Below are 21432 nucleotides of genomic sequence, written 5' to 3' on the forward strand. Positions count from 1 at the left end.
AGATGACGATATACAAATGCATTACAGTGAAGCTGGATTATTTGTAGTTTAACCTATTTTCAGGTTTATTCATGAAAAACCCATCTATTTACAGAATTTGCGTTGATGCATATCTAAAATATTTGAAAGAAGATGCGCTATGGGAGGCTGCAATGCCTAAAAGCAATGCTACTTGACATGGATTGGCATTTATTTTTCTTGTTGCTGATTGTTTGTACCGCGAAAAGCAAAAACAAGAAAGCCTGTTGATATTAGCTTCTGCTAAGATTGTCTAAATTGTACATGTTAATGCATATTAAGGTATATTTGGTATTTGAACTATGAAAATATTCCTTTATGAGTGTTTTTAGACACTCATAAAGTGTTGAACTCTTGAGTATTCGTGGATTTTAATTGTTTCCTAACCGATACCAGGTTTCCGCTCCACACGGTTTACAGATAGTAATATATCAATACAACAAAATACTTTGAAGTGGCAACTTGACAAAATGTGCAAAAGTCAGAGAGGTATGACTGCTTTTACAAGCAGCTGTACTGTACGATTGTGTAGAAGACCAAGAGTTTGTGTTTGAGGTGTGGATGTAAGGAAGACAGGAGCCAAAGTAGGGTGACTCAGACGACGCTTTGGCGTCGTGGCAGTTGGTAAGGAAATAGTCGAGGGAGAAGGGGGTGGATGAGAGGTAGCGGAGGGTCCAGGGGGGGAGCAGCGAGTAAGATGGGGGTGGTGATGGGTGCCGCCTGGCGTCATGCCAACTTGCCCCCGCCGCCAGGCCTTGTCAGTCTAGGCTGCCAAATGAAAAGCTGTAATTAATTGCTCTTGTGCATCCCATTCTTCCTCACCGACTACTCATACATTCTATTTTATACACACCGCCATTGACATTTTCAAGTCGCAGGCGTAATAATTACTGGAGTTATAGCACCTTTCTGTGTGCTGGATTACACTGTGATGCCGGAACCGCATGCGCGGGCCTGTGTGCATGCATGTGTGTGTGTGAGTGTGTGTGTGGGGTAGGCTGAATGTTGAGTAGTTAAGGTTTGACGCTATTAATTGCCCCTATAATCTAATATCACAAAGCGTTGTGATTATGGGGCATGCGTTGCCACCGCCATACGACACCGCCAGACTCAGAGCCCCGGCACAAAACAAAAGCCTCGCCATTAGCAATTTGACGGGCCAGGACAAAAGCGCCTCACAATGCAGAATTATATTTTCATTCGGCTTTGTCTCTCCTGGTGAATGATTTCTCCCCTTTCATTGGACTGTGAATAGGGAGAGTCTGAAAAGCCGGGTGATTTGAAGTCAGCCATTTATTAAATGCATTTAATTTTTCTCTCCCCCCGCTGTCGTCCATTCTTTTTTCATGTTGCATGTTAATTTAAAAGAGAGAGATGCGTGGTAGATTAGTGGGAAGAGGGAGGAGAGGTGGGAGGGTGGAGGTGGTTGCGAGCAGGGATAGGACGTAGCGAGGAAGGAGGAAGTATTGAGAAATAATGGTTGGAAGATAAGACAAGTGTTTGAGCTGTCAAGCAGAAATAACCGAGACGGTTTCTAGAAAGAGCAGAACGCAGACGAGAGTCTCAACAGGCATCCATATGCTGACATACAGGTGAAAAGTCACAATCCCTGGTCTTACTGCATCTTATTTAGTCCAACCACTATTAACACAAAGATAAAAGAGTAAAAAAGTCACTTGTATCATTAACAATGCAAGAAAAAGTCACAAGCAGTTGAACAGTGCAGACAAGCACAGGCAGACTCACACTTCAGAGGGGTCAGTAGCTGACAGAGGTTAACCCCTGCCATGGATGGAGGGAGCTGCGAGGAAAGCAGGGAGGAGAAGAGAACGCTGGAGACAGCCCTGTCGTTTACAGAGAGCGGAGGAGTAATTAGAGGGGTTGTTTGAAGAGGGAGTTTAACTGATTAACAAAGGCAGGGAGAGGGAGCCGGGGAGAGCCCAGAAAGATGGGAAGGAGAAGGAAGAGAAAGGCATGAAGTCCCAAAGGAGAGAAAAGAGAGAAATCGGGGAACGTAACTTGCATTTCAATGAGGCCTCATCCCTCTCTCCTCTTCTCCCTTGATGACTTTTCATCCTAGCTGGGAGGGAAGCCTTTTGCCACTCAGGAAAGAGAAGAGGGATTGCTGTCTGATATCAAACCGGGCAGCAAACACGACAAACAGGCCAAAATGTCTGCATAATGACCTAAAATGAACAAAGAGCTTTGCACCTGGCAGTAAACACCGATTAGGGTCTTTCTTTATGAATGACAAAAAAAATCACTTTTCAGGGGAGTAGGGTTTATTAATCCACCAACATCTAATTAGCATTAAAAAGCAGGTAAATTGCAGCAGGTTATTTTTCTTTATTTCCCCAAATTATGACCAATCGGAGTGAAATAATTCCAACTGAACAAAAACTAAACAGATGTTGGTTCATCTCTGTAATATGCGACACAAACGAGTGTGTGACTGGAGGAAGTCTCATTCTGCCCACAAGACGGCACATTCTTTTACAAGCGCAAAGGAGCTCTTTCAAAGTAATATTAATGTTTCGAAGCGGCCCACCCAGAGTCCTGACCTGAACCTTACAGAGAAAGATGAATATTAGGGTGATGGCAATAAGATATGGAGCTCATCATCAAAAATAAATCATCAAAATTCCTGAGGAAATACGCTAAATGCTTCTTGGAAAAATTATTACATTGATTACCAAGAATAGTAAAAAAAACAAACAACTTTTCTCATATAATAAGTAAGAAAAAATCCAATTTAAAGAAAAAGAAAATGTATTTAGAAAAAAGTGTAGCTGTGGCAAAAAATTGTTTTTTCTTTTTGCCTCTGCTACACTTTGAGCTCTACATTAGTATATTCTTGAAACCACTTGATCAGGGGCTGATCAACTGCAGTGCAGTGACATGATGAAAACATCTTGAGAATTGGAATTAGCCATTCCTACACGAGGTGATGCATGTACATAAATGTAACTTTCTTGGAAGGATGACAGCCTCATAAATTCACTTCTTCAGGTAATCGCTCCACAGCAAGAAGCCAGAATCGTGTGTGTGTGTGTGTGTGCGTGTGTGTGTGTGTGTGGGGTGTACGTGTGTGTGTGTGTGTGTGAGATGGAAGAAAATGGTGAGAAAAGAGGAAGCTATAATCAGAATCTAAACAGGCTCTCAGTTTAAATGATGCAGCCTCTGCCTCTGGGGTCTGTGGGGACCCACAGGAGAGAGAAATAATTGAAAAAATGACAAGGAGGGAGCGGGAGAAAGAGAGAGTCTGACACGGTCCTCCTCCTCACCCCCTACCTTGGAAGGAGCAAACCCCAGCACTGTTTATCCTTGTCACTAAGCATTACCACCTCACAGTGGAAGTGACTGACTCCCCAACAACCTTACTGTCACAGACACACTAAAACACACGCATACACACGCACACACACCTTCGAGTGCACCAAGACAGGTTTGTTTACTGAAGAGATGGGGTTCTTTAGCGTCAACTTCACCCAAAGACAGCAATCATGTCAAAGCTTTTTTTATTTTTTGTTCTTGTTTTGGTAAAAATCTGACAGCTTATCAGCAGAAAGCAAGTAAAAGGCTGCACAGCTGTGCCATCTGTTTGGCGTATCGCATGCTGACTCAGTTTGTACTTGCAATGTGCAGCTCTTTGACATGTAAATGATTCTTTTCTTGGTTGAGGATTTGTTTGTTCGACAGCTATCATCGCTATCAGCGCCTTCATCGGTGTCCCTGCAGGTAAACAGCCTGTCCGTGCTCAACAAGCAGAGAAATAAATGGGGAGAAAATGGGATCAAGAGTGAAAACTAGACAGCGGAGGAGTTTCCACTGTGCTGAAAGGGGTGTTTGGAGCTCCAGGGCAAAGGTAAAAAAAAAAGAGAAAAGAAAAAAAAAGGGCCCCATTGTGTGCAATAAGCACCTTTCCTCTTGCTAATCTGAAGCAGGGCCAGGGGCCACATCACTCCCAGGGAAACTGATGAACGAAGGCAGGTGAGGTTGCTGATAATATGGGGATCCTACATTGTCAGTTTTCAGATCTTTTTTATGCTGAGTCATGTTTCTGTCTGAGGCAATGAACATCTAAGCAGCAAATAAAACCATCGCATTGTGTTATTATGTATTTGAGGAACATAATAATAAATTGACTATGATGAATGTACAAAAAAAATGCTTGTCAGCTATTTATTAGTAAATTACTCATACTTGGCAAAACTCTGCAAAGACAGGTTGTACCAGGCTCCTAAGTACAACAGTGAACCAGGGGGTGTATATATATATATATATATATATATATATATATATATATATATATATATATATATATATATATATATATATATATATATAAGGAACGCATGAAACACAGTTCTTTCTGACAGGGCGATGGATAAGGGGAAAGACAAGGAAAGAAAAAAACTTTGGAGGGGACGGTGAAAGGCCAGGAAGTTCAAGTGGATAATGCCCCCCTCCCCTGCTCATCCTCCTCCTCCTCCACTGCTGCCTCCCTCCATCTAACGCCCCAGTGCTTCAGAATAAAAATGACAACACGTTTTCAGAGCTCGTGGACCTACACACAGCCAGGGCACTTCATTGGGAAGTGTGAGGCCGTTATTGACCATATTTCATTACTGATTTCACTCATGTTTCAAATCTCAAAATAAGACTTTCACGCTCGAGTGGCCAGACCCAAACCTTTCCTCTCCAGCCTGTCTGTCCAGCCCTCAGTCCAAAGCCGTAGCCAATTCACAGGGGACTCAGCCTCCTCCCATGCACCCTTCACAAACTGTCAGGATCCCATACTATACTCCCAACACATGCACAGCAGCAGCAGCAGCAGCACTAGCTCCCTCCACATCAAATCAGAGAAACTGCCAGCTAAGCACTTTCATTAAGTGGACAAAAGGAGAGCTTTGGGGAAAATACTCTGAAAGGAAATAAAAAACAGAACAAGAGCATGAACTGTTTTAGTCCCATGGACTCTGGAGAACTACAAACTTCTTCTTCCACATTGTTTTATTGATTACTCAGAAGGTTTTGAACCTTGCCACTTTCTATCTGTTTTGTTTTGCTCTTTCTTGAAGAAAATGAGTGACAACAAATCGGAAATTTTAGATCGCAGATTAATATTTATTTCAAAAAAATAAATACTTGCATTTTAAGAATGGCAGGAGTTTGTTTCCTCCCTCAGCCTCCTCACTGTGCCTTCCCCTCTCCCTCCCATTGGGCTGGAGTAAGCCCTCTCCAGAGAGCAGGGAGCCAAGCTAATTAACATAAGCCTAATGAGCCTTTTAATTTTTTTTTCTAATTAAACGAGCTCCTCAATAATACATGAAAACAGGACACCACGCTATTCAATTACTTACGTATGGGCCACGGCCAAGCACGTGCCTTAATCTCTATGTGTGCATGCCAAGTGCCAGCTTGTTAAGTGTGCCAAGCATGTGTCTGCCAAGTGGTGCATATGTGTCGGCTTGTGAGAGTGTGTCTATTGTGGGGAATATGTGACAGGTCGTACATATTATGCTGGGTAATCCAGCAAGATGCCCCTCTGACAGCCAGCTATGAGAAATTCTCTCAGCAGCAACCATGCCACACAAAGTCAGGGTAACAGTGGTCAATCATAGTCAACATCTAGGAGAAACATAAATCTAAAGTGTGAAATTGTCTAAGTTTTGCAGAGAGATGTCTGTTTGTGGACTCAGAGAAAATGAAGAGGAATCATACTGATTTCAGTGCTTTTCTGTGTTTAACTTAGAAGGCAATAAATACAACTCCTTCTTGAGGATTTCTTAAAAAAAGCTTTTCTCTCTTCTCACCACCCTTACTAATATTTCTTTGAGCTTCTTCACAGCTTTACCCTGTGTCCATTGGTTCTCATGATGTTGTTTGTTTACAAATAGTCGCTAACAATCCTCTGAGGGATCCACAGAACAGCCGCTTTCAAAAGACAAGTTATTTTCAATAAACGTGGCAGGAATTTATCATCAGAATGATTTTTTCTGCAAGTGCTTGTCCACCTTTTGTGCAATTGTCAACTATCTCCTGAACATCGCCCGAGACAATAAAAGACACACACACTCGCACGTCTGTGCGCTCACAAAGTAGATTGATACCATCTCTCGCAGTCAGCCAAACCTTCTCTGAGCAACCAATCATATAGAAGATACAATCTCAGAGTTTCTTTTGCTCTGCGCTCAGATCCTCCCCTCTATTATGAAAAAAGAAAAGAAATATGATTTCGGAGGGTGGTGGGTGTAGAGGGTGGGCAGTAGGCGGCTGCCTGTCAGCGCAGACGGAGGTTCCTCCGGAGAAGTCGAGACACTGAAAAAGAAAGTCTTCCTGCTCACCCTGTCTGTCTCTCCCATTCTCCCGTAGAGAGAAGGAAAAAAAATCTAATTATCGAGCTCCTAAAGATCTCATTATTGGCTGAGGCTCATTTGCATGTGTGAGAGCCACGCAGCAGGAGCCAACCTGGGGACGGCCATTTTGAACCAGATGTGTGCCGCTATGCGGTGACTTACTGTCACCTTAAGAAGTCGCCGCATTAAAGGTCTGCTTCACTTGAACTTATTTTCACTCGCCACCTTTTCTGTCACAAATGCAATTTAAATGTGACCATTGGTCCTGAACTGACAGTGATCAACAGTGTCTACCTTTAGCAGGCACATGGTGACTTTCATCTCTTACACAAATTTTTGGGATGATTAGTAAACAAACCAGTGTTCTGTAAAAATATGTCAATGCAGAAGCCCAAAAGTTGCAAAGAAACTTTATATAGAGTGACAATGGTTGTTCCCTCAGGCAACCACAACAGGGAGTTCCCAAATAACAAAAAACATGCTGTTTTTTTAATCATTTTAAATAATTCTGGCCCATCTCTTACAGTGCTTTATAGATATATAAAAAAGTAGTCTATACAAAAAACAAAGTTTAGGTCAGATTATACTTACCTTACAAGGAATCCACAAAGGAACAGCTGATATGCTAACCATGCTAACTGTGCTAAATGCTATTGAGGGCTAAAGCTAAGAATAGCTTAAAATGCCATCTCTATAATCATTTCATTGTTGTTTTGCAATCATGAAACCCTAAAATTAGGAAAATTGTGTTTAACTGCAGAGCTGTGCAACCCTGCTGGCTCACTCTCATACAAAAAGTTAATTGAGGATCAGTCGAGTCACAAAAACTGTTCATGGCTCATCGTAGCCGCAATAAACAAATTGAGGATTTAATAAACTAACATGTGAGAGTTAATCTGAGTTACTGAGATTAAATTGTCCACAAAATCTCTGATTTGTTGTTGTAACAGATACATGTCACATCCAACAATCCACTCATTTAGCCACCAAATATACCATTGCAGCTGGAGATAGTACTGACCTTTGACCTTTTCAATGAACTTTCTTTCTGAAGGATGAAATACAGGCCCAGTCTGGTAAGCCTTTTAAGTTGTTTCATTTTAAAAATACACGTGCAAAATAACTAATTTAAAACCATTCAAATATGCCTGAGAGAAACACAAAACACACATCAAAGTCATTTAAAAAGACTAAGTGCATTTCCATTTGTGTCTGTATTTCTGCATTGTAAGGTCCAGTCACATTCACACACTCACTTGCATGTACATCAAAACTGTGTCTGTGTGTTTATGTTGGTAGGATGTGAGCTGACAGCTCAGACAACAGAGACGTTGCATGAATGCCCTGCGAGTGCAGGGAGGCTCTGCAGGTCAGACAGCAACAAACAGGACAAACAAGACAGCGATGGAGAGAGTGGAGGCGGCGCAGAGCTGGATCTGTACGTGTGTGTGTGTGTGTGGGAGAAAAGAGGACGAGGGGGAAGGTTGAACTTCTTTCATGTAGAAGATGCGCCTATGAAGCAGGTCAACCAAATGCATGTTTGATCTGCATTCAGTCCTAGTTATGTGTAAATGCTTCCACACTGACACATATCAGTTCTTTCCAAGATCTCGTCTTAGGAGAAACTGTTCACAGAGGCGACGTCCTTATTCTTTTGGTGATTTATTGTGTAATCACTTTTTTAGTAATTAAAGATGTCATAAAGCGAGTTTTAAAAACAATTTAACAGTAACAATAAGAAATAGTTTATCCGATGTAAATCCGATTTAAAGACTGGTTCTGATTCAAGATGAACTGGTGACATCCAGATTTTAAATATGCATCATATTAAACATGTTTATCAATAGGAAGTACCTGTGCATTTCTAAGAGGTCGCGTGTCAATTAAAATGTTGCTTGCAGACTTTTTTTGGGTGATTTTCATACTTCATGTGATGTCACTGTAGCATTTTTGCTATTTTGTGGGAGAGAATATTCCAATTATCAGCAAGTAATTTACTAAAAAAGATGATGTGTCTATTTGAATCCTTTACTGCGTGATATATATTTGGATCCAGTTTGCATGCAACAATTTAGATGATGATTTCTGTTTTCTTTTCTCCGTGAGTATCTTACTTCCTTCAGACACTGCGCACAAAAATACTCACCCTGCCTCTACCTGCTCTACGATGTTATCATCCAGCTGTCTGTTTGTTAAGTGACATAATAATGAGAGGCATAATGCAATAGCCCGACTGCCCAACACACCTATTGCCCCACTCTCTTTATGCAAAGTCCTGTTAAAAAGGAAGAAAAAAAAACATTCTGCATGTAATCATTCAACTGTAGAAATTTTGAGAAAAAACAAATGTGGTATACACTGCAGTGCTTGTGTTCCACTCGCTAAGTGTATTTCAGTAGGGATCTTGCACTCCGAGTAACCTCACTTTCTCTTCTTTCTGTGGTATCCAGCTCTGAAAACAACTCGCTACCCAGAAACTACAAAGGCCTCATTCAGTCAAACTAACACACATGCACAGACACAGAGAGAGAGAGGGATAAAGATACGTGGAGGCAGCGCAAGAAAGGAAAAAAAGAGAACATGGTCCTGTATTAATCTGTGGGAGTGACATGAAAAGGTTGGTTGAAGAACGACGACGCAGCTGCCAATAAAGCGTGTCTCTGAAGGGGATGGAGCAACTCTCGGGATGCCCATCCATGTGTGTGAGCTCTGACCTGCACGGGGCTCTGCTTGACCTCGTTGCTGCCAGGGGAGTTGAGTCCAGAGGCCTGCTGGAGGAGGAACTGTCTGGCTGCCTGGAGTGCCTACAGGAGACAGGAAAGAGGAAAAATGAGAGTCATGCACACAGTTCCTTTAACAAATATATGTTTCTATATAGCAGGAAGGTCCCCATCCGCTGCTTTACATTAGCATAATGTAAAGCAATTATATTATAACTTGGCAAAAAAAATTAATTCTTACTCTATTACATCTTGTGCTATTAGAATCATAAACTTCACCGTATCTCAACAAACCAAAATTCAATAGAGCATAAGCTTTAATTTTTTAACAAATGCAAATTGAAGAAAAAAAGTGAGCATTTGGATCCAGGCCCAATGTGTGATATTTTGTAGAAACACTTTTCTGTGGTATTACATTTGTAAGCCTCTTGCAGCTTATAGCTGGTTTTGCTACAGATCCATCTTCCCATTAACATCCTGTGAAGTGGATGGTCACGTAGTGATTCTGCTGTTATCCCCTACTGTGTATTCTCACTTTCACATGATGGATGGACCATCACTCTGTGACACTTATAACCTAACTCTGTTTTGAACTTCTCCAGAACTTTATCTGTGACCTGTCCATTGTATTCTTAGGTCTTTATGATGTTGCTAATGTTCTTGAATGACCCTTGGAGCCCTTCATGGAATATTGATTAAACTAAGATTAAATTGCACACAGGTGGACTAAACTGTTTTTGCCATTTCTAAGTAGAGTTGTTCAAACTTTAATTTAGGGGTGTCAGAGTGAAAGAGCCAAAGAAAAATGCATGCCAGATTTTATAGATTTTTCTTTTGTTGTGAAATAAATGTTTTGTTTGCACTTTACAGTTATTTGCTAGTTTGTGCAGATCTAAACATTAAAAAACTACATGAATTCTGAGGTTAGAACTTAACGTTAAGCACAAGCGTATAAGTACTTTTGTGAGGCACTGTAAATAAATATGTCTGTCTAAGTTGCTTGAGAGTGTGAATATAAGGCTGCCTGTGTCTAAGTTTATTACCTTTAAAATCTCCTGATTCCCAACTGCCTTGCCCTTTGTTTCTCTAACCATCCTCTCTGGTTTACTCTGCTTTCCACAACTCTTTTTCCTCTCTCCCTTCTCAGAGGACAGAGCAAACTGGCTTCTCCTCATCCCCCGAGACAGAAGTGTGTCACTCCATTTCCATGCATGCGCCCTGAACTGTGTTTTGTGTGTTGTCACAGTGATGTAAGGAACTGCTTGCCCTGATGAGGTCCGAAAGAGCCATGACTAACCACCTCCCACCTCTCTTCGTTCTTCCTCCTCCTTTTCCTGCTTCTCCCCCTGTCTGCCCTGCAGTCCTGTCCATCTAACACCAGTGACACCATCATTCACCAGCTCCATTTCCAGCCTTTCACTCTGCCCCTGGGTGTTGCCGATTCATCCCCACCAATACTGCAAACTAAGCCATTTCTCCTACTTTCTAAGCACATCCTTTTCTCTTCCCAGCCGCTTTTGTGCCTTTCCTGTCTCCATTGTGACACTCCTCCTCGCAGCGTTCAAGCATTAGGACAAAAAGAGAAAGTAGCTTTTAATTTTTTTTGGCTGGAATGTTTAACCAGCCCCGAAAACAAAATAAGAAAACACCCAGTTCATAACACAAGAGCTGCCTTGCACGTACAGTAAGCGCACACACGGACACGCAAGTGCAACCTCATGACGGAGGGTTAGAGAGGGGAGACAGCAGGATGCACATTTGCTTCCTCTGACTCAAAAGGGAAAGGTTCCTTAGTAAATATTGATTTATGAAAGTCCCTGTGTGTGTGGATGTGTGTGTCTGTGCAAATTAACGGCCAGATTGAGGGACAGTCTATACAAAAGCTCTTACTCAACCACTCAGAGGAAGAAATCTGCCTCATTTCACAATTATAGCGAACAGTAACAAAATACAACACAGATTCTACAGTACAACTTATTGAACAAGTGGTCGAATTAGAAACTCAGGTACATTAAGTGATTTTTAACTAGAGAAAAAATTTTGAAGAGAGATTAGATTGTCTTGAAAAAGTGAGAGAGAGAGAGAGACAGAAAGAGAGAGAGAAAGAGAGAGACCTTCTCTGTGCAGCCAGAGTGATGAAAACCATCTGTAGCGAACACACTTGCTACTTTCGCTGAGACCTTAATTAAAACACACACATGGACGTGCCTCTGCTCTCGCCCGTACACACACATGAATTTTAACACTTTACCAAAAGAAAAAAAATAAATAAATAAATAAAAAATCCCGGGAACACTACCCCTCCCTTTTACTGGTTTGACCTCAGCATTAAATCAGGCACAAACATAAGCACACGTACACACAGACAAACACAACCGCCCAGTTTGTTGGCATGTGGTGTGAATTACTCCTCGAACACCCTGTCTGCCCGAGAGCCAGTCTGCGTGTGTGTGTGTGTGTGTGTGTGTGAATGAGTGTATGTTGGCAGGAGTTGAGTAGGCCTGTCTGGCAACAATAAGGGACAATTCCACCCAAATTACCACCCTGATTACCACTATATTAAAGAGCCATTTATGGCTTTCATAAACGCTACGACCAAGCAGAGGTGATGCCTGTCTCCTCTCCTGTGCCTGTATCAATGAAGGCGTGTGTGCGTGCGTATATGTGTGTATATATTTAAAAGGCAAGAATTGCAACAGAAAGAGGAATGTGCTTTTCTACCTATTTCTTTAAAAGAAGTCCATTGTGGATTTAAACAAGTATGGCTTAGCTTAGTAGCAAACTACTCAAATTTACTAGTGTAAAGATTAGATTTTAAAAGTTCTGTTTTACAAGATAAACAAGGAGTAAACGTATTGGCAGGATGAAGTTTCTGTTAAGACTGGAAACCTGATTCTTACTGGCAGAATACCCGTCGACTTTGTAGTTAACATCGCTCATGTTAGCAAAACTATCTCAAAACCTTCCTTAAAACTGCCCAGATTATCACATAAATTTCCTTTAATTCACTTTATACCACTCAGTCAAAGCTGCTCTACTCTATAAGATAAAAAAATATAAAAATCCCAGAATGAAGGCTATTCCTTTGAGATGTAACAAGTTTGCCCGGGATGCTCCTTATTTCACCCCTGCAACTTTGTATATGTTTGCAGTTTTGGTCCAGATAAAGACCAAATTTCAATTTGTGAAGCATATGTTTTGTGTTGCCTTGAACATTTGCTGATTAAAGTCATTTTAAAAAAATCTCCTCGCAGTCTACCTAAAGAGAACATGATTTTACAACTCTAGTAAATAATAACTACCTGCAGAAGGTTGCAAATTATTTTGGTTTTATCATGGGTGTAAAATCTGAGTACAAATTGACCTGGAGACTCTCGGAAAGTAAAACAATGCCAAAATAATTCTTGTCAAAATGAAGTAATTTTCGACAAGAGTTACCTGGATTCAGTGTCAGCTTGACTTTTGAAGTAGAAATAACATGAGACTATTGTTATAAATACTGGACATAACAGCATGTGCTTTAAGCTTAACACCCAGCATATGTACATTTAAATGGTTTGTGAGCTGACAATTTTTGGGGAAACGTTTTGAAAGCACTGGAAACTGCGAATGGCTAGCTGCTGGTTTGTTGCGTTTTGCCACCAAGAAGCTCAGTCAGCACCTCAGTTTGAGACAAGCAAGACTACCACAATTAAAAGAGAGGCTTAAATTTAAAATGTAAATATAAAAGTGTTGCTTCACAGCAACCTGCACATATAAGCTTATTTGAACAGGGCCAAATGTATCAGTTTTAATGTTTAACAATAAAAGAAAAGGAAATACTGGGTTGGTGAATACATTTATAATCTCATGAGAGCACACACACACATACACACACACACACAGATAAAAAAAAAAAAAAACACCAGCAAAGACATCCACTCGTGTCTACTTTGTCAAGAAGCACTTCTCTACTTTGACCCCTCTCTTTCATTTCTACTCTTCATATTCACTCCTTGGCTTTTTCTCCATAGAACCTCCACCCACCCCACACACAGCAACACACACACGCACACGCACTCTCACACCCGCTCCTTCAAGACTCCCCCCTAAACTCCCCTTTCCCCTTGTGGCATTCTTGGGGGCGCACTGCACCTTTAAAGAAAATATGAGGGAGGCCTAAGAGGGAGGCCCAACAACAGAGTCTTTGTGCTGCCGCGATGCACACATACACACACACGCACTCACACACATATGCACCCATCAGCAGTGTCAGACAGGTTTTATTAGACTGAGAGAGGGAGGGAAGGAGGAGGAGGAAGGGGAAGGAGGGGTGAGGAGGTCACCGCTCAGCTTGGAGGCCTGAGAGCACAGTGTGAGCGCGCCGGTGAGTGTGAGTGTGAGTGTTTCGGTGCGGTGTGTGAGTTCTTCTGACTTGTCATCGCACCCCTCTGTAAATCATCGCCTCTGACACAGCCTTTAATAACAGTGCATTTTTTAATTCAGCAGGGTCAAACATGCACATACATCCGTGTCCACACACACACACGCATGCACACACACAGTTGTGGCTACTTTCTCTTCTTAGCGGGATTCCGAAAAAAGGCTGACGATTTTGTTTCTTTGAAAAGCGAGAAGGTTGGTGGGCAGGTTTGAAAATCTATTAAAAATAACATGGCAGGAATTTTTGCCTCACTAAACGTGCGCAACGATTTCGCAGCTCAGGTGTCAGCGTGCCTTTGCAAGAATGCATCTGTGGAAGAAATCTCAACTTGCTCTGTTGAATATGACTCAGATTTGTTATTATAAGGTGAATCTCAAATAAGAACAAAAAGGGAAACAGGCCTCCTTAGTTTGAACATGTGTGAGTGTACCTGGCTCAGGTTGCCAAAGCAAACAGGTCTCCCTGTGTGTGATGAATCTGGCCTGTAATCCACCCAGTGCGTTCGGGTGACACAGTGCAAGAGAACGAAGAAATAAGCAAACGATCCAAACAGGAGACTGTGGAAGGGGGAGACAGAGAGAGAAAGAGACAGGTGGGTACCATATGTTGGAGTAATCCGTCAGCACTGACTGAGGTCCATTGTTGACGGGCGAAACGAAACAAACCCGTCTCCCCCCTTTTACCCTCTTCTCCTCAACCCACCCCCCCTAGATAAACAGCCCTCAGGGCAGACAGTGGGCTGTCCTTGAGGGAGAAGGAGGAAGATGAGGGGAGGGAGCTGGGAAGGCCAGGGGGGGAGGCAGGTGGTATCAGATTTCTCTGCTTTTAGGTTGAGAAGGGGGGTGACACAAGCATGTGAGAGGATGAGAGAAGAGCTCATTGTTTCATCTGTCCACCAAGGAGAAAAACCAGACTCCGAGGCCACAGATCTCCGCAACGCCAAACAGATATCCCCTGGCAGATAGACAACAGGTTAGTCTGGTGCAAGCTAAGCAGTGAAGGAAGGAAAGCTGGCTTGTAGATCTGCTCTCCTCTGTTCCTCCCTATGCTTTCTTCAACGGCAGAGAGCGACAGATAGAAAGTGCTAAACAGACTCAGGGGGAAGATGCAGCGAAGAGCTCGTCACACCCAGCTGCTTCTCAACAGGTCTGCGTGCTTTTTGATTTTGGATCAGTGGGAGAGGCTGGGTTCAAAGAGCAGCAGTGGATCTTCTTTTTCTCCCCATATCCGTCTTCCTATATCTCCGTCCCGAAGTGTTGCCATTGAAGCTGAAAGCCAGAATAAAGCTTTGGCATTGTTGCCATCCCCACGGGTGATCCCAATGAGCTCTTGTATCCATTTGTACTGCTCCTCTTCACATCGGCACCAAAAAACACCTTCAAACTCCACATACCCCTTTAGCTAGATTCATTTATTTTTTTTCTATTGTTTTATTCCTTAAGGATCTGCAAGTCATTTTAGTTTAGCTACAAGACTCCCTTTTCTGCGATTGCTTCTTCTTTTTTTGGGTTTTTGTGATCACAGAGAAGCTAAAATGAGACTGAGATGCAATGCAATCTACAAATGATGTTAATTTTCCAACGAGATGCAAAAGCAAATTAAACAGCCCTCATAACTCAATTGCTTAAGAAAGGTATTCATACTCACAAACTCGTTCTGCTCAAGTTCACCCTTAGCTTTAGAAACGTTCTTGGCCTTCATCAGAATAGATGCAAGGTTAGATACATCTGCTCAAATTTCTGTTAAAACAAACAGCAAATCACATGGCATACATGTGGTAAAGATGTCTTTTTGAAGTCCAAGTTTAATAGAATGAAGAGAAAGTGAGATTCAATGGCTACTGAGTGGCACAGCAAGGGTCAGTGTGACTCCATGAACTATCGCTGGACAGAGGGGGTGAAACCCAAAAACCTAATGTGGTGTCATACTAGTGAAATGACAAGCATGACACACTGCTGTCTCATGCTTGTTGCAAACAGCAACAGAAAAACACAAGCTGCTTGCTTGTGTTGTGTGATGCCAGTAGCTCCACCCTGACTCTACCAGTTTTTTTGTGAACTTACGACTGACGGGGGCCAGGGAGTGGTGCAGTACCGGTCGGATGCATGGGCAGCTCTTACAATGGAAACAGACAAAAAAAGTACCCCGGACCGCAACTCCGTGAACTGTACCGCTCAATGAAAACAAAGCCTTAGTGTTTGTGAAAATGACATGATTGTCAGTGCCAGACAGGCTCGTCCTGAATGACTTGCCTCCTCAGATGGAGGAATACCAGAATGAGCAGACTCTGAGGTTGACAGAGCAGACTCTGAGGTTGACAGAGCAATATAAAAAGAGAAAATATCAAATGAGAGGCAAAAGTAGCTTAAATAACCACTTGTTACCACATGTTGAACCGTCAAATCGATGGACCACAACATTAGAACAGCAGCAGTGGGTGCTACTAGAAATCATTAGAGGTCACAGATGTAAATGTCCACAAATTTGGCCACGATAATAAAACAAATCTCATTAAACTACAACATAATACAATATGGTATATAATATAAATTTGTATATAAATGAAAGAAAATTATCACATTGATATGTCATTGCTAGAATGACACTGTATGAAAATATACAAGTTTGCGTCAGGCCTTACAAAGAGAATCAAAAAACTTTTACACACTGTGTGAAATTACAAAACATGCAAACAGGACAGTTGAGGGATTCTTGTATGACTGATGGATAGAGTAGAAGAAACGACGTGTTCCCGGATCAGGGGTTGTGTTAACTCAAAGGGTTTTGCTGACTTCTGGTCACTTCAATTGGAGAAATGTTCCCTGTTTTCAAAATGTTGGCTAAAGTAGTGATTGTAATTCCAGTTGGTAGATTAAATGGAGAGCACGGATTTAACCTCCAGATCAACAACCAAATAGTTATGAGAAGTCATCTATCTGAGCCAAAGGTCCAAAACTTTACGACAACAGCTTCTGCAGCAATTTCCCTTGAGACATTTGACTATGCAGAAGCACTTTTGTAATTCATGTCCATTTAGACCAGGAGGATACAGTAGGTGAATGGTTTATAATTTCAGTGCAAGTGTTTAATCTCATTGTTTATAAATAGCTACTGGAGAAAGCCAGTGGTTTTTGTCACTGCAGAGAGAATAGCTGGAGGTGAGATGGCATGATGGATTTCTGTTCAGCTTGTTTGGAATATTAACTAACCAAATGAAAATGAAATGCAATTGAAGATGTAATTTTAAAAATTGACGGGTAAAATCAGATAATGACTCCATCAGTCAAAACGACAGACAACAACTAAAGGTCTAGTGCGATCTTTGCCTCACTGCCAGCCACCGCGAAAAAAATAAAAATAAAACAGATCTCCTTTGATTGAGTCCATCTATACACCTGTTTTGTCTTTGTGCCTCTTTATATAATGTACAGCTCACAATAAATTTCAGACATTTTTTTTCTATGTATTTTTCATGCCCCAACCACTCCCCACTCATCGCTAAAAATCTGTTGTCCATACTCTCATTCGTCACAGTAAATTCACAGAGCAGATATGGCTTCGACAGATGCCTAAAATAGATTGTCCAGGCTTACAAATGGAAGCCAAGTCTAGTGAATGCAGCTGTTGGCCTTATGAAGAGAACCTCTCTTTCCTTTATTGGTCCCAAAAGGATTCCTACGGATAATCTCGAACGGTGGCTAATGTCTAGCTGGCGGTAAAGGGATAGACGTTGCAATTTCATGTAAAGCGATAATAGTTTGGAGACCTTAATACTATTTTAATCATTCAATATAATTTTTGCACCAACACTAAAAGCTATGTGAAAGATTTAAAGTCTCATATTTCTTGGAATACTGTCGAGTTCATTTACATAAACAGCAGATTTTCTTCTGGAAACATTGCCACGGCTAATTAAATTTTGTTTATAGCTCTCACTACAAGAACTACTGATACATTTGCAGTGTTTTTCATTCAGTCATGAAAGAATTTGTTTAAAGTTGATTCAACAGCGAGAGAGTGGAATAAAGGGAATGGCATATACATTTACAAAAGATCAAGAGTTTCCTAGAGGTAGGGGAAACAGGGCAACTTATACCAAATCCTTTCTAAAGCCTGTCAATTTCATGGTGGGCTACAAATAAACTATTCTCTGCCACAACTTTACCCCTTTAGTTTAAACTCTTCCTCCTGTATGCCCTCTCTTCTTCTTGTTCTAATCGGGTCTTTTCGGCTTTCCCGAAACCAGCTGTCCTGTCATTTGTTTTCACCCATAGGAACCAGTTGTCCACCAAAATAACTGACCTTAAGGCGCACTAAATGCCTCAATCTATCTAGAACGCCACAGTCTTGGATACCTTGGAAACCCTTCGCCAGCAGCAATCCTTTTCAGCTATTTAATGTAATGTTTCCGCAATATAAAGGCATCGTTTGAGACGCTGAGGTTTTAAAGCGGCTGCAGCAAACTTCTCTGGGCCCAGACTGACCATTAAAGAGAGGAAAGAACGCCTTCAAGAGCCAATCCAATAAAAACTCACAAAACTCCAAAAGAACTTCAAAATATGCTGTAATGTTTGAAAACCCTGGCTGGTTTTGAATTTTTTTTTTATGCATAAGGGTTTTTTTTTTCACTAAATGGGACCTGCACTAAGCTCCAGGGATGGTGCCATTTTCCAGATGGTTCTCAGCTCAGAACAGTTTAGTGAAATTTGAAAACCCCACCTCCTACCTCCCGACACTCATCCAACGTTTCTATTGATTCACAGGGGTATATGCAAAGTCGTAAAAACGAGCTGACTGAATGCTCTGGACTGCTTTATGTCATGACACAATTCATCATCATCATGCGCACACATGGAAAAAAATCCGCAGCCTTCTAAAGAGATGCTTACAGCTTGTTTTTCTGACAAGTAAAGGCGGAAAAGGAATCAAGAAATGTACAATTAAAGGTAATGATGAGGTGAGCATGGTTAGAAATAGAGAGGAAATCCCTAACTCCCTCTTTACTGTAGGCCTCATCTCAGTCCAGGCGGCTAATTGATGGCAAATAGCTCTACAGCAGTTCCCCGGCACGCACATACACACGCGCACGCACACACACACACGTCATATGTTATACACACATATGCAGTTTCCCTGCGGTTTTCAACACAGCTCGTTTGGCAGGAGAGGAAGGTCTTACTCCAGACAGACCAAGCCCAAAGAGGAAAACACACACTCACACAGACAGACGGACACGGTGTAATATTTAGCATCATTTCATGTACCGTAGGACAGTTAAGTGGCTCTTTTCAGGTGTAAGATCTTGTTTGGGTGACCTCCAGATTTTAAGCTTTTGCTTCTGCTCGACCCGAGTGACGTGCAAGTGGATACTTTTTGTAGGGCCAGTTTGTGATGAGGACGGCACTAGCTTGGCAACCAGGCCTCACATATGGAAACTGTTTAACTCTTATTATTAATAACCCACCAAAAAAAGAAAAAAGGGGGAAAAAGCCAACTAATAACACATGCAAGACACTGCCAAGACTTTGGCTCGGAGACAGAAGGAAAACACATACATACACAAACAGAGACTGTCTGCAATGTGCACATGCACATGAAGACAAATGTGGACACCCAGACACCTATTGGCTGAACAGGAAGGGGAAAAAAAAGCTAAGTGATCGGCCTTTAAATGTATTACCCTGGCTGCCCGCTTCAATGCAAATAAAACTCTTTCATGTTTCTTGGTTCAGAGAGTTTCTACACCTGGTTGTGGCTGAGGGGGGATGGAGATAGACACACCCTCACACCCAGAACTTACCGCCCACACACATGCACGCACACACACCCCGCCACGCACACACACACACACACACACACACACACACACACACACACACACACACACACACACACACGCATACAAACACCGGAAATGGGCAGGCACAACAAAGCCTGGTTGCTGTACAAGTTTAAACTTCTAAAAGTGCACAATCTTCAACTTCCCCAAATAAGAAACAGGGGTGGAGTATAAACAAGGGAAAGGGGAAGTGTGTTCTGGACTATATGATTTTGTAAGACACTGTGTTCATCCAGATGTAAAGAGAAACTTCTGTTGAAAATAGAAAAAAAAATCTGATGTGGCTTTCTTTTCTTTTTTTCAAATTTGTTTAGCTGAACTGGATTAAGTTTCATTTTGTTGACTGCCAGACAGGAGAACTACATAACAGTTCTGCTCATAATAATTACACTTTTTATTAGAAACAAAATGTCATTTACCACAATACTCAACACATTTTGTGTTAAGTGCAACTTTCTTTCATCACAATTTGTTCTCATTAATTTTAATTGAAATAAATAAAGAATTATTTTTTCATCAAATAGTTTTCCACCTCAGTCTGTTTGTATTTCTAAACATCACTCATAAATAAATACAACAACAAAACTCATTTTTATCCATATTATTGATATTAACAGTAAGTACAAATTGAGTTTCTTTGAATTCTTTAGTTTTTTCTATTTTTTTTAGCTTTTAATGTTTTTGTAAATTTTAACCAACAGGATAACAAATTACACCTTTTCTACCAGATGAAGAAAAAGGCCCCCATGCTCTTGTCCTGAGCTCAAGAAGAAGAAGGCAAACAAGAGAAAGAGAAGAGCTACATTCCTCTCCTCCTCCCTGTTGACTCTAATCTCTCCTTTAAAATGGCTCGCACAAAGGGCCAGCAGAGACTAGCTAATTAGCAACACTTTAGGCCTCTGCAGCTTTTGTAGGTTTGGTGTGTAAATGTGTGCGTTCATTGTGTGCATCCTGGGCTCTCAACTGTTTCCAGGGTAACTGCTTGCTTCGTGGCCTCAGAGGCGTCGCACTTTTTGTCTTTTAGGATTTCTCCTGTTCCCCTTGTTGCGTCCATATCTTTCTGTGAGTCTGGAGTTGGGGAAACAAAGGGTGTGGGGCTTAAGAAAAAAAAAAGAGAGAGAGAGATCACCGCTTCACTGAAGAGTTTCAGTCAGGTTTTAGAGATTATCGTTGCACCTACACAGCATTAGTGAAACTCACTAAAGGTGTTTTTGTTGCCTCAGATGATGAATGAACCTGTAGTATTCTTGTCCTGCATTTGATAAAGTTGAAGGCAATATTCTTACAGAGGCTTGAGCATGGTCTAGGGATTAAGACAACAGCACTAAATTTAGATTATAATCGTTGGAAACATACCTGTTTCTCTATGTCAATAAATTTTTCTCACTCCCTTTAATTAATCACGGAGTGCTTCAGGGTCCAGGGCTTGGGCCAGTACTTTTTATCATATATAATGCTTTATCTTGGTAAAGCTGTCACATGAACAGTGATATGTTTCTATTGTTTACTGTTTATTTATGGTTAATGATGCTCCAATCTGTTGATAAATCAAGCCTGATGAATTCTGTTGTTTTGTTCTCAGCCTCATGTTGTCCGCCCCATCTTTTAACAACCCAAATTTAAAACTTTCTTGTACCTGAGAGTTGCAGAAAAATTTATGAATATTACTATATCCTATTAAAATGAAGTCTTTCCTTCTCACGTCACCGCACACTTTCTCGCAGTACTTCAAAGTCAATGATTTTATTCAATCAACGTCTTTTGTTTTACCAAGTGGGATAAACTATTCAAAGTATTATATTTAATTGGAGACATGTCACTTGTGAACATGTCAATTAAAAGCAGTTGCAACTGCTGGTTCTAGAGGACAGCAGTGGAAATTGCTCTGTACCTCCTGCCTCGTTCTCAAACATCTGAGAGCCAAATGTCAACAACTGAACTTTTAAAACTCTGAATACAGAAACCATTCATCAGGAGAGTCCATCTTGGATCATGAATAGGTATCTGTGTGTGTGGCATTCATCACCTCAACATCCTAACCAGGCCTACAGCGAAACTGTTTTCACACATTCC

The 21432-nt window shown here is 41.4% G+C and overlaps 1 protein-coding gene across 3 annotated transcripts in view; it reads right to left on the minus strand.

The window, feature by feature from the left end:
* foxp4 (forkhead box P4) overlaps positions 1 to 21432 on the minus strand; it is a 107532-nt gene that overhangs the window by 37677 nt on the left and 48423 nt on the right. For all 3 annotated transcript variants that reach the window (XM_055027590.1, XM_055027589.1, XM_055027588.1), the window contains exon 3: positions 9092 to 9181. In XM_055027590.1, coding sequence (XP_054883565.1) covers positions 9092 to 9181 — 90 coding nt within the window. The remainder of the gene's footprint in view (positions 1 to 9091; positions 9182 to 21432) is intronic.

Source organism: Poeciliopsis prolifica, unplaced genomic scaffold, assembly GCF_027474105.1.
Source record: "Poeciliopsis prolifica strain line A6 unplaced genomic scaffold, Auburn_PproV2 SCAFFOLD003, whole genome shotgun sequence".
Taxonomy (NCBI): domain Eukaryota; kingdom Metazoa; phylum Chordata; class Actinopteri; order Cyprinodontiformes; family Poeciliidae; genus Poeciliopsis; species Poeciliopsis prolifica.